Here is a 14,692-nt window from a genome sequence, read left to right on the forward strand (position 1 = left end):
CTATACTTGTGGGTCATCAGCCACCCTCTCCCCTATATAAGGAGAGGGGGCACAGCCCTTCGCGGGCATGTCCTGTGTGTTATGCTGTATCCAGAAACGTGTAACCTCTTTTGACCAAGGAATAGAAAGATCTGAGGAGGAAATAGATCTCGTGTTCATCTTCTTCTACCTCTGGCCAAGGCCAAGTTCTTGAGGAATCCATCCGGAAACCTCTTCATCCATACCAAAACCCTCACCCGAATCCTCTAGCGCACATTCGGCCCCAACTTAAGCCATCCCATGGCATCTGTCTGTTCACCACGACGACAAGGCTCGTCGTCGTTGTAGGCGTGGTTGTAGCGGTTGTAACACCGCACGACGATGTGACCAGCCTTGTGGCAGATCTGGCACAGCTGGCGCGCTCCTCCTGGCGCGTTCTTCCCACCAGGCTGAGCCTGCCACGTCCTTGAGGCGGTGTACCGTGGCCACCACCACCGCGGCCAAAACCGCCGCGTCCGCGGCCTTGGCCGCCATGTCCACGGCCTCTGCCATGGTGTTGTCCATCGTGCTGGCGGCCTCCACCGCTCTGGCGCCCGAAGAAGCTGGCGGCGTGACCGCTAGGGCCGAGCTGGATCTCGGCGTCGTGCTGCTCGTGACAATGCTCGAAGGTGAGGAGGTGGGAGTAGACCTCGTCAAGGGTGATGTCGTCGGTGCGCGTGGTGAGGGAGGTGACCAACGGGTCGTAGTCCGGCCCGAGTCCAGCGAGGATGTAGGAGATGGTCTCCTCCTCGCGTAGAGGCTTGCCGATGGCAGCCAGGGTGTCCGCCAGGCTCTTCATGTGGTGGAAGTAGTCAGCCGCCGGGGTGCCCTTCTTCTTGGCGGCGGTGAGCTGGGTACGGATCTGGATGATCCGAGCCTTGGACCTGGAGGCGAACATGCTCTCCAGCACGATCCACGCATCGTGCGTGGTGACCGCCCCCATGATGGTGGCGAGGACCTCCTCAGTGACAGTGGCGAAGAAGCCGCTCAGGACCGTCTAATCACGAACGTACCAGGTTGCGTAGTCCGGATTGGTGATCTTGGCCGTGACCGCATCGACACCAGTGCCGTTGGTCTGCTCGATTGTGTCGGCAAGGGCTTTGGTGGTTCCATCGACATGGCCAAGGAGATGGGGGTGGCTACGGAGGTGGGTGCTCATCTGCGCGCGCCACAACATGTAGTTGCCATGGTTGAGCCGCACCGTGACAGAGGAGGTGACTGCCATGAGGTGGCTGCGGAAGTGGAGGAAGAAGACATGAGCCGATATGGCTCTGATACCATGTAAACGGAACTAGAGAGAGAAGAGAGAGGCGGAAGGCGATGACCTCAAGGGGCCGATCACATCATGTATATATAGGAGGCCGGTGGCCTAGGGTTTTACACAAGATTTACATCTAACAAACTAACAACTCGTGTGCCTATCTTATCTCTATTAACAACGTGACTAAACCTTCTAGAACCTGTAAATTATACTAGATCATAAAAGCGCGCGTTGCCGCGCCCGCCTATTTTCATGACATATGAGTAATAAAATTATGGATATGTTCCAATATTTGAGAAATGTGTACTATTTGGAAATAATGTCGGTTAGTTTTATTTTCAGCCAGAATATTTATATCTTCACAAATACTCCCCCCGGTCTCTTTTAATTGACTCGGATTTAGTACAACTTTGTACTAAATTCGAGTCAATTAAAAAAGACCGGAGGGAGTACCATATATCTGATTTAAGATAACAGAGTGCATGTACAATAGTAGTATGCTATGCCATATAAAAAGAGTGGCTGCACGTGCCAAACTGGGCAGAACGTAGTCACACAACATCTTGAGAGGCCATACACAATAATAATACTTGCATAAAGTCCACTACAGATCAATCCCATTGGATGTCCTGGTTGTCAAGCTACACCTCCTAGCAGCATGAATGTCTTGAACCGACACCAACTGCTCCAGCAGAGTTACCCATGGCAGCACACCTTCCTTAGTATCAATATTCCCTGGATGCTAGCGTATATCATACAGATGATGACTGTATCCGTAATAGGCAGCATTCTATAAGGATTATTTGAAACATCAACTCCTTATAATGTGTGATAGAAGAAATGATTATAAAGATAACCTAGGCAAACCTAACTATTCGAGAAAGTTAAGAAACAAACAAAATTAACATGCATGAATGACATATTCGACTTTTTGCAACATTTTCCCATCATCTTAAGATAAAGGAAAGATGACCTTTGAAAGTCACAAGGTGATCTCATTATAATTGCCACCAAGCATATATACAGAGATCACATCGCTTAGCTACATCCTAAATTTTCTGAAAGCCAGCAAAGATTTATTGGGGTCAAGTGAGTGTTCCTCATATATCAATAACCGATGCAAATACAGCTTCTATTGGTGCGCCAAAGGATACACTCATGAAATATGAAGGATGCACCAGAAGCAAATAATTCAACATGTCATATCTTCTAGGTATTACCAGTTGTTTGTGTACCATCATACAATAGCTTTTCCAACCATCTAGCTGAAACCAATATGAAGGATGTATCTCCTCCTGGATTTGCAACAATCGTGCATAAATCCATATATCCCATAACAAAAACAATTGTATTGCTTCAGACTTGAGTTGCAATGAAGGCAACACTGTGCACTGATACAATCCATCTAGCATAACTACATCACCACTTATCCTTGTCTTGCAGTATAGTTTGCTCAGCCCAACCAGTACTGAAAATAGTAACCTTCCGTTATACATTGTCATGAGTATATGCAACAGATGGATATGGTCTATATTGTGGAATCAGAATGTATTTGGTTTCTATGTTGTATTACAGATTGTACGCCCATGCAATCTTGGCAGGAATAAATCCATGTCATTACCTAGCTTGTGCTGAACAAGCATTGCCTTGAACTGATCATGGTGTGGCAGACGGAGCCTCCACACGGCTTCTCCCAACCCCGGCTGGAACAAGAGCGCCTGCGGCAGCCACCATTGAAATAATAATCCTGGTAGAATAACCCGACGAGGACGAAGATCGGAGGCCAAAGATGCTGGAGCCCTCACCTCTCCCATCTCCGCCGGGCATGTCGCTATCCGTGACCTGGGCTACGTTTGGACAAGGGACGGGAGAAGAAGACTCACAAAAACGGTGATGGAGGGTACGAGCGATGGTGATAGGGCCAGAGAAGGAGGGCGGTGGTGGTGGTGGCGGCGGCGGTTGGCGGCGCAACTCGCTGAAGTACGCGGCCATGAAGACGGGAAATCTTGCCACGGTCGCCATACAAGGCCGAGCAGTCCCACGTAGAGGGCTAAACAGTCTGGGCTTGCAATTTAACAAATTTTGGCCCGATTAACGACATGGCTTCCTGATCGGTCTTAGGAGTAGCAGCCCAGAGATGGCTGGCTCGCCGGGACAAGTGGCCCAGTGCGGTGAAACGACCACAGCGACACACGGCGAGACAACTGAACAATCCTGAGCGTTGGACGACCCGATCCGACGGTCCAGAGGCTTAAATCGCTGTGGGTAAGCCTAGCTAGTTCCATTTTACTGTTACTCAATTGTAATTCAGGGTACTCGAACACTTCTAGAACGTGACTAAACCTTCTATATTTATATTCTTGACTCCTTAGAGTCTTTCTTGTGAATTATATTGTAAACATGTTGTAATATAACCGTTCGTGGTAATTCCACTAGCATCACGTGTGTGATTCGTCACGCACGTCGTGTCGAAGAGCGTCTTAGAATCGATATCGTGCGAATTTTGACGGAATCGCTAGAATGCTCTTGGTACCTGTTCTGAGACGTCACACTATTGGAATTAACCAGGAGCATATGTGTTGTTGGTAGTATTTTAGTGTTGCCGGTGAAGTTGCTCTAAAAACAGATCCGAACCTTTCTCAAATTGGAAATTTTTCTCTTGCCCCTTTTCCTCTCCTTCCCTTCTCGATTTCTTCCTCCTAAACAAACCCCAACTCCGAATCCACTCGCCCTGCTCCCACTTAGCACCACACGGCAAGCTGAAGTGATCAACCTTCGCCGGAGAGACCGGGTCGGCCATGTCGTCCACCACCTCCAAGATCATCGCGGCCACGGCGAGCGGGTACCACATCCTCAAGATCGAGGGCTACTCCGGCACCAAGTTCCTCTCCAATGGGCGCTCCATCAAGTCTCCTCCTTTCACCGCCGCTGGCCACCGCTGGAGCATCGAATACTACCCGAACGGTAAAGCTCGGTTCTACCAGGCTTGCATCTCTCTCTACCTCGTCCTCGAGGAGGACGTGGCCAGCCCGGTGAAGGCACTAGTCCAGTTCAGCTTCGCGGCGGAGGAGCGTCGCCACCTCGTGCCGTTCTTCCCCAAGAAGAGCAAGACACCAGCGCCGTTGTTCAAGTCAGGGGAGTTGGATTTCGTTAGTCGTGGCGCCAATGGATGCGACGAGTTCATTGAGAGGAGTTCCCTGGAGAAATCGAAGAATCTAAGGGACGATTCCTTCACCATCAGGTGCGACATCGTCGTCCTCAACGGGTTCCGCGCCGAGGATGTGGGGCCGGCCAAGAACAACTCCGCGCCAAGGTGTGTCTACGTGCCGCCGTCCGACCTGATCCAGCACCTCGGCAACCTCCTCACGTCCGGCAAGGGCGCGGACGTGGTGTTCGAGGTCGGCGGCGAGATGCTGGCCGCGCACCGGTGCCTGCTCGCGGCCCGGTCACCGGTCTTCGCGACGGAGCTCTTCGGCTCCATGAGCGAGAGCGGCGGCGCTGCTGGCGTTGTCCGCGTGGCCGACATGGAGGGGCGGGTGTTCAGGGCGTTGCTCCGTTTCTTGTACACGGACTCGTGGCCGGAAACGGCGAAAGAAGAGGAATGCGCCATGGCGCAGCACCTGCTCGTGGCGGCGGACCGGTACGGCATGGAGAGACTGAAGCTGCTCTGCGAAGACAACCTGTGCAAGAGCATCAGTCTGGGCACGGCGGCCAACATCCTGGCATTAGCCGAGCTCCACAACTGCAACGACCTGAAGGATGCCTGCATCGATTTCCTCATATCTCCGGGAAATCTCTCGGCTGCCATGACCCGCGAAGACTTTGAGAATCTGAAAACAAGCTGCCCATCGCTTGTCAAGGAGCTGATTGACACACTGCAGTCCATTGGTTGATGCTTATTATGATTTGCTGGCAATGGTGGCGCATGGGTGGTTATGGTTTCTAGCTACATTGTTGTCATGACTAAGTAAAAGTACTCTGATCCATGGTTTAAATTTAGACCCATGGCATTAACTAGTTCTCTTGGTATGCACTCATTTCATCGAACTTGCAGTTCATCCTGGATTTAGTGGCCTTGTGAATTATCAGGTACCTTTGCTGATTGAATTTTCATTTGTCGTGCAAGTTTTGTGGCTTTCTGAAACGCATGAAAGTTTCTCAACTTATCTCTCTCCCTAGGGCATGTCAAAAAAGTTTGTCTCTGTTTTTTCACTTTATCAGTATTGTACTTCACGCATATCTACAACTGTAACTGTTAATCTAACAAATACTCTTATTGACAGTTAGTTTGATGCAGTCGTTCCTTCCATCTCCACTAGGTCTGCAAGTTCTATTTTTTGTTTCCTTCTTCTCTGCGTCACAAGTTGTAGCGGAGAAAATTAGTGAAGAGATCTTATTATCCTACTGCTCAACATAAACCACATCCCCCTCCCTGCCTGAATCCTAACTTGCCAGAATTCGCCGCATCGCCGCAACCCAACCATAATCTGAGGCAACATCAACAGCTTAAAATTCGAGTACCCTGAATCCAAATAGCAGTAGAGTATCAGTTAGCAACATTATATGTCTTAATCCTTGCCCTTTTACCTTCAAAAGAAACCTAAAGTCTACCCATATGACTGTTTTCACCAGTCAAGTTTCTTAGTTTCTCTGTTTGGAGTTTCTTTTTCTCTCCCGTTTGCCCATTGAAAGCTCCTGTAACTTACTTTGCTATGTTATACAAACGCAATTTGTAGTTTGCACACTATCCGTAAAATAATCTCCATGACCATTCTACCAAAAAGTTTCTTTCTTAACCTTATATTTGCTCTCCATTATGTTGTGGTTAATATGAAGAGAAGCATGTTGATGGTGTCAATTGCTGTAATCATAGCTATTTTTCTGTGTTAACTATATTGTTTGCCTATAACTTGGCAAAGTTTAACTCTGGATAGTTAGTGTGCTCCTTTTCGGAAAGAAAAACGATGTGGTCAGTTTGTTAATTAGTACGTTGTTTTCAGCCCGGGTTCAGTGGAAAGAATCCTAGCTATGGTACTGCAACTCCCAGTCCGAATGGTAAATTGCTAGAATCCGTTGCCCCATCTCAAGCATGCTTCTTTGGGCAAAATCAACAGTGAAATTTTTTGGTACCCTGATTCTAATTTAGTAGACTATCACTAGTTGTTGTTATTAGTAGTATGCATTTCTTCTAAACCAGTAGTATGCATGCTCTGTTGATTCAGAAAAGGCACCATTCCATGGTTTTAGTTTATACTATGGCATACATTAGTTCTATTGGTATATATAACTACCACATGGCTATATCTAGCCTTATTTATTCAATTTAGTGCCATTAGTATTATGCATAACATTTTGCTTCATAAAAGTTACTGTGTTCTACGGTTTTAGTTTGGACCAATAGCAGAAACTAGTTCTCTTGGTGTGTGCTACATCTATCATAATTTCACTGGATCATTCACTGAATGTGTGCAACAATGCACTGAACGCTCGCAACATTATCTAGTAGTCCAGAACTAATGGCATTCTTAATTATCAGTTAACAATGCATCCACACACCGTAGTCCATTGGTTGATGCTTATTATGATTTCCTGGCAATGGTGGCACATGGATGGTTATGGTTTCTAGCTACATTGTTGTCATGAGTCGACTAAGTAAAAGTACTCTGATATATGGTTTTAATTTAGACTCATTGCATTAACTGGTTCTCTTGGTATGCACTCATTTCGTTGATGTGTGCTACCTTGCAATTCATCCTGGACTTAGTGGCCTTTGTGAATTATCAGGTACCTTTGCTGATTGAATTTCAATTTGTTATGCAAGTTCTATGGCTTTCTGAAACGCATGGCAGTTTCTTAACATATCTCTCTCCCCACTGCATGTCAAAAAAGTTTGTCTCCGTTTTTTTTTCACTTTATCAGTATTGTGCTTCACGTACATCTACAACTGTAACTGTTTGTTTTTTCGAATCTACAACTGTAACTGTTAATCCAACAAATACTTTTCTGACAGTTAGTTTGATGGCGTCGTTTCTTCCATCTCCACTAGGCCTGCAAGTTCTATTTTTTGTTACCTTCTGCTGCGTCACAAGTTGTAGTGGAGAAAATCATTGAGGAGATCTTATTATCCTACTGCCCAACATAAACCACAGCCCCCTCCCTGTCTGAATGCTAACTTGCGGAATTCGCCGCAGGGCCTCAACTCAACCATGAATCTGAGGCAATGTCAACGGCTTAAAATTCGAGTACCCTGAATCCAAATAGTAGCAGAGTATCAGTTAGCAACCTTATATGTCTTAATCCTTGCGCTTTTACCTTAAAAAGAAAGCTAAAGTCTCCCATATGATTGTTTTCACCAGTCAAGTTTCTTTGTTTCTCTGTTTGGATTTTCTTTCTCTCCCCCCTTGTGCCCAGTGAAAGCTCCTATAGCTTATTACCTCCATTCCGAAATTTAAGCCTTTTTAGAAAGCAAAATTAGCTTCCTAAGAAGGCATATATTTTGGAATGGGGGTAGTACTTTGCTATGTTATATAAAGAAGAGGCACGCAATTTGCAGTTTGTGCACTATCCATAAAAAATCTTCATCACCATTCTACCAAAAAGTTTTTTTCTTAACCTTATATTTGCTCAAGCATGTTGATGGTGTCAGTTGGTGTAATCATAGCTTTTTTCTGTGTTAACTATGTTCTTTGCCTATAAATTTGGCAAAGGTTACGTCATTTAGAGGCAACTAAGCTATGTATTAGTGCTACAGTATATATGATTATATGAACAGTATGGATTTCTCCCAGGCATGTATGATTATATGTATTAGTGCTACACTAAGCCATTGTTGCCACTATATAAAGCCGGGAAGTGGTGAAAGGGCCACATCTCAACCTAGTTTTACAGATTTCTTCCAGACATCTCACCCATGGAGTCCGGTGATCTTGCTCTCACGCACGCGGAGGTGGAGGCGCTCAGCGCCTCAAACTACCCCTGCCCGACGGGGTTCATATGCCCCCGGGCTGGCGTCTGAGCGCCGGTGTCGTGCCAGTCTCCCTCGCCCCCCAAGGTGCAGCTCGGTGTGCGGCCATCACTCACCACTACTACGCCGAGCTCACCCCGAGCAGCGCATGGATCCCCGCTGGAATCCCGACAACGCCACAACTTGGGACGCCTTCTCCGCCAATCGCCAGGATATGGAGCTTGCCAGGTACAAGGGGGACGGGCCGCCTCCCGTGGACAACAACGAGGCCGGACGACGGCTATGGTGGGGGCAGCCGGACTCTCGAGGGAGTGATGAACCACATTTTGGCGGGCGACTACCCCCGCCTGCGATACCCTCACTTCCAGCCGCCGAAGAAGGGTGGCAGCGACAGCGGCGGCTTCGTTACCCGGACGCCATATCCTCCCCCACAGCTGGGGGAGCCGGAGGAGGGACCGGAGTGGAAGGCGCCGTCAGAGTACGCCATGGTCGCCAACGACTTCAGGTGCCCCGACGACCCGAAAGATTTCCCGAGCCAATGCGTGGCCATCCGTGCCTCTCTGAAACCGCCACTGCCGTCGCCGGTGGAGGCTGGCCGGTCCTGGTGGGTGAAGGAGGAACAGGCCTACCGTGCACGCCGTGGCAGCGACGGCCTACGTTGTGTCGCTGCGGCCATCTGTCCCCGGATCAACCACCACCAACACCGCCGCTTCGTAGGTTCGAGCCACGCTCGGCAAGCGACGACGATGGCTCCTCCGACGACGGCGACTACGAGTACATATGTACTATAGGCTTAGATATGAGTATGACTAGTCTTTTATTTATTTATTAATGGAATAAAAATTATTTTATTGAAAATGTGTATACTTCGTATGGGGTGACGGCTAGGGGCCGGTCGACCCCCATTTTTTGTAACGGCTTTGCGGGCGTCGACGACGGCTCACTCGCATCTCTGATTCGCGCCTCCGTCGTGCATCCGCGCCGTGGCGGCGACCGAGGCCGGGCCTCCGCGTGAGTCTGCCGCCGTCCGCGCCGTGGCGAAGACCGAGGCCGGGCCGCCGCGTGCGCCCTTGCCGTCCGCGCCGTGGCGGCGACTGATGCCCTGCGCCCCTTCGTCCAACTCCGTTGGCAGGTATAACATCAGGCTCTTACACCGCCACTCTGCACCTCCTCTTCTTGTCCTGCAATTTGTTAATTATGATCCCAAAACTGTATATTGCCAAGACCCCAAATTAGTTTAGATACCAATTCGATGGAATTCTTTCTCGATTAATTTCCCACTGGATGGAGAGGAACATACAAAAGGATGATACTGTAGTAGACTAGTACTAAGCATCGATAGGAACATATAAAAGGATGACAGTAGCCTAGTACCAAGCACATATTCAGAACATGAGTCTGAATTTTTTTAGCTCCGGCGTGGCTAGAGTCGGAGGAGTGGGCGTGGAGGCGTTTTCCGCCACTCCAGCAGCCGGAGCACCAGAATCCGGTGTCTTCCTCCACTCCAGCGGCTGGAGCACCTGGATCCGGGTCTCCCTCTACTCTGCACGGCCGATGGTGACTGTCCAGCTAGTCAATTCCTCACGTCCAGATCTGGTAGCTCACAATTTGTTCCTTGTGTTTATATTGTCTGGGTACATGATTTTTGCCCCTAATTCTTTTTGTCCGATACTCGTGCTCTCCAATTTTGCCATCTGCATTCTTCTTCAACACTTTCATCTCAGATCTGAAATTTCTTCTTCATGTAAATAGTAATTGGTAGGATTAACTTTCAGTCATCAAAACTTCAGTTTTATTTACTATTGGTCTTATACAGAAAACCACTTCATTGCTGATCTCAGCACCTAGTGATTTCCCGCAGTGAAGGATTTTCCGCTAACCTAATGACAATCGCACTGTTGTAATTTTACAATGTGTATTGGACATTGCATCACATATGTTAAATACATATATATTTGAATTATCGATCGTTGCTTCTAATTTTTAGGACTCCGCTGATTCTTTCCAAAACATAAAATCTATGCATGAGAGTTTAAACTGATTTTGTTTTTGCGAGCATGGATTTTTGTCCTGTAATAGATATTGCATGAATCTGGAGTGCTAAAAATGAATCTGGCGCGTTTTGTTATGCTGAAGATTTCATTCTGCAAATCATTTTTTCTGCTGATTTTGTGTGTGCTTGTGTTGATGAGTTTGCAAATTTCTGCCAACATCATGTAGTAGTCAAATTATGCTCGTTCAAAACGTGGCTGAGATATTTGATGTTCGGACTGCTAATGGCAAACCAGTAATTAAATGAGAATCGGCAGAGAGATAGCGAAGTGGCAGGTGCATTGAAGAATCACATGGCCGTGTCAGCGGCTTTAAGTGGCACAGGGACCTTTCAAAATAAACAAGCTCGTAAATAGCAAGATATATATGAAGTACTATACATTGTAAATACACTCAGTAGGTACCTCCTTTTCATCAATCTCATGGCACATGGGTGATCCGGATAACGAGCCATGTGTAGCCCGGTCTGCATTTGAGGTTTTCACGTTGTTGTCATGACTCATTAGTAGTGTGCATGCCCTCTTGTTTTAGCAATGTTACTCTGATCCATGGTTTTAATTTAGACTCATGGCATTAACTAGTTCTCTTGGTATGCACTCATTTCGTCGAATGTGTGCAACCTTGCAATTCAACCTGGATTCAGTGGCATTGTAAAATAAGCCTTATTCATTTCGTCGAAAGTGCGCAACCTTGCAACTCAACCTTATAAGGTACCTTTGCTGATTGAATTTCCATTTATCCTGCAAGTTCTCTGGCTCTCTGAAACACATGTCAGTTCTCTAAATTTATCTCTCTCCAGGGCATGTCAAAACTAAATTGTGTCCTTTTCACTTATATCAGTATCATACATCTTGCATATCTATAACTGTAACTGTTAATCCAGCAAACACTTTTACTGCCAAGTAGTTTGATGGACGTTAGTCATTTGCTCTCCGCACATGCTATTGGTAGCTAGCATGTGTGCTGTTGCGCGCGTGCCACGGGCGGCAGGCCACGCATCAGCCCCTCTCCCCACCTACCTTTACAATTTCCTATCTAACATCTAAACACTCTATCTCCTATCTCCTTTATTATTTACTCCGGGCACATGTTATTGTGATTACTACAATACGTAGCTAGCATGTGCGCTGTTGGTATTATTTGGAGTCGCTGGTGGAGTTGCTCTAAAAACAGATCCAAACATTTCCCATATTGAAAACATTTCTCTTGCCCCCTTTTTCCTCCTTGCCTTCTCGATTTCTTCCTCCTAAACAAACCCCAACTCCCAATCCATTCCCCTGCTCCCACTTAGCACCACACGGCAAGCGGTAGTGATCAACCTTCGCCGGAGAGATTAGGTTGGCCATGTCGTCCACCACCTCCAAGATCGTCGCTGACACGGCGAGCGGGCACCACATCCTCAAGATCGAGGGCTACTCCGGCACCAAGTTCCTCTCCGAAGGGCACTCCATCAAGTCTCCCCCTTTCACCGCCGCAGGCCACCGCTGGAGCATCAAATACTACCCGAGCGGTAAAGCTTGGTTCTACCCGGCTTGCATCTCTCTCTACCTCGTCCTCGAGGAGGACGTGGCCAGTCCGGTGAAGGCGTTGGTCCAGTTCGGTTTCGCGGCGGAGGAGCGTCGCCACCTCGTGCCATTCTTCCCCAAGAAGAGCAAGACGCCAGCGCCGCTGTTTAAGTCAGGCGAGTTGGATTTTGTCAGCCGTGGAGCCAAGGGATGCGACCAGTTCATTGAGAGGAGTGCCCTGGAGAAATCGAAGAATCTCAGGGACGATTCCTTCACTATCAGGTGTGACATCGTCGTCCTCAACGGGTTCCACGCCGAGGATGTGGGGCCGGCCAAGAACAACTCCGCGCCAAGGTGCGTCTCTGTGCCACCGTCCGACCTGATCCAGCACCTCGGCAACCTCCTCACGTCCGGCAAGGGCGCGGACGTGGTGTTCGAGGTCGGCGGCGAGATGCTGGCCGCGCACCGGTGGCTGCTCGCTACCCGGTCACCTGTCTTTGCCGCGGAGCTCTTCGGCTCCATGAGCGAGAGCGGCGGTGCTGCTGACGTTGTCCACGTGGCCGACATGGAGGGGCAGGTGTTCAGGGCGTTGCTCCGTTTCTTGTACACTGACTCGTGGCCGGAAATGGCTAAAGAAGAGGAATGCGCCATGGCGCAGCACCTGTTCGTGGCGGCGGACCGGTACGGCATGGAGAGACTGAAGCTGCTCTGCGAAGACAACCTGTGCAAGAGCATCAGCCTGGGCACGGCGGCCAACATCCTGGCATTAGCCGAGCTCCACAACTGCAACGACCTGAAGGATGCCTGTCGGCTGCCATGACCCACCAAGACTTTGAGAATCTGAAAAGAAGCTGCCCATCGCTTGTCAAGGAGCTGATTGACAGGTGCTGCATCGACACACTGTACTCCATTGGTTGATGCTTATTAGGATTTGCTGGGAATGGTGGCGCATGGGTGGTTATGGTTTCTAGTTACATTGTTGTCATGACTAAGTAAAAGTACTCTGATCCATGGTTTTAATTTAGAATCATTGCATTAACTAGTTCTCTTGGTATGCACTCATTTCGTCGAACTATCAGTTCACCCTGGATTTAGTGGCCTTGTGAATTATCAGGTACCTTTGCTGATTGAATTTTCATTTGTCGTGCAAGTTCTCTGGCTTTCTGAAACGCATGGCAGTTTCTCAACTTATCTCTCTCCCCAGGGCATGTCAAAAAACCTTGTCTCTGTTTTTTCACTTTATCAGTATTGTACTTCACGCAGATCTACAACTGTAACTGTTAATCCAACGAATACTTTTATTGACAGTTAGTTTGATGCAGTCGTTCCTTCAATCTCCACTAGGTCTGCAAGTTCTATTTTTTGTTGCCTTCTGCTCTGCGTCACAAGTTATAGCGGAGAAAATTAGTGAAGAGATCATATTATCCTACTTCTCAACATAAACCACATCCCCCTCCCTGTCTGAATCCTAACTTGCCAGAATTCGCCGCATCACCTCAACCCAACCATGAATCTGAGGCAACATCAACAGCTTAAAATTCGAGTACTCTGAATCCAAATAGCAGCAGAGTATCAGTTAGCAACCTTATATGTCTTAATCTTGCCCTTTTACCTTCAAAAGAAAGCTAAAGTCTACCCATATGACTGTTTTCACCAGTCAAGTTTCTTAGTTTCTCTGTTTGGAGTTTCTTTTACTCTCCCGCTTGCCGAGTGAAAGCTCCTGTAACTTACTTTGCTATGTTATACAAACAAGAGGCACGCAATTTGCAGTTTGCACACTATCCTTAAAATAATCTCCGTGACCATTCTACCAAAAAGTCTTTCTTAACCTTATATTTGCTCTCCATTATGTTGTGGCTAATATGAAGAGAATCATGTTGATGGTGTCAATTGTTGTAATCATACCTATTTTTCTGTGTTAACTATATTGTTTGCCTATAACTTGGCAAAGTTTAACTCTGTATAGTTCGGGTGCTCCTTTTCAGAAGGAAAAATTACGTGGGCAGTTTGAGGGTCAGTTTGTTAATTAGTACCTTGTTTTTAACCCGGGTTCAGTGGAAAGAATCCTAGCTATGCTACTGCAACTCCCAGTCCGAATGGTAAATTGCCAGAATCCGTTGCCCCATCTCAAGCATGCTTCTTTGGGCAAAATCAACAGTGAAAATTTTTGGTACCCTGATTCTAATTTAGTAGACTATCACTAGCTGTTGTTATTAGTAGTATGTATTTCTTCTAAACCAGTAGTATGCATGCTCTGTTGATTCAGAAATGGCACCATTCCATGGTTTTAGTTTATACTTATGGCATACATTAGTTCTATCGGTATATATAACTACCACATGGCTATATCTACCATTACTTATTCAATTTAGTGCCATTAGTATTATGCATGCCATTTTGTTTCATAAATGTTACTGTGTTCTACGGTTTTAGTTTGGACCAATAGGAGAAACTAGTTCTCTTGGTGTGTGCTACATCTATCATAATTTCACCGGATCATTCACTGAATGTGTGCAACAATGCACTGAACGTTTGCAACATTATCTAGTAGGCCAGAACTAATGGCATTCTTTTTTTTTTTCTTAATTATCAGGTAACAATGCATCCACACACCGTAGTCCATTGGTTGATTCTTATATTGATTTGCTGGCAATGGTGGCGCATGAATGGTTATGGTTTCTAGCTACATTGTTGTCATGAGTCGACTAAGTAAAAGTACTCTGATCTATGGTTTTAATTTAGACTCATTGCATTAACTAGTTATCTTGGTATGCACTCATTTCGTTGATGTGTGCTACCTTGCAATTCATCCTGGATTTAGTGGCCTTTGTGAATTATCAGGTACCTTTGCTGATTGAATTTCCATTTGTTATGCAAGTTCTATGGCTTTCT

General features: G+C 47.0%; 2 protein-coding genes across 2 annotated transcripts; both read left to right on the top strand.

Annotated features, from left to right (window-relative positions):
• Positions 1–4,077: 4,077 nt before the first annotated feature.
• LOC124647200 (BTB/POZ and MATH domain-containing protein 1-like) lies at positions 4,078–5,172 on the top strand. Its single transcript, XM_047187172.1, has one exon. It carries the CDS (start codon positions 4,078–4,080, stop codon positions 5,170–5,172), a length of 1,095 nt encoding a protein of 364 aa, XP_047043128.1.
• A 4,149-nt stretch (positions 5,173–9,321) lies between these two features.
• On the top strand, positions 9,322–12,620 carry LOC124708560 (BTB/POZ and MATH domain-containing protein 1-like). The gene has a single exon (XM_047240239.1). It carries the CDS (start codon positions 11,640–11,642, stop codon positions 12,618–12,620), a length of 981 nt encoding a protein of 326 aa, XP_047096195.1. The 5' UTR covers positions 9,322–11,639.
• Positions 12,621–14,692: the final 2,072 nt, after the last annotated feature.

This window comes from Lolium rigidum, chromosome 4, assembly GCF_022539505.1.
Source record: "Lolium rigidum isolate FL_2022 chromosome 4, APGP_CSIRO_Lrig_0.1, whole genome shotgun sequence".
NCBI lineage: Eukaryota > Viridiplantae > Streptophyta > Magnoliopsida > Poales > Poaceae > Lolium > Lolium rigidum.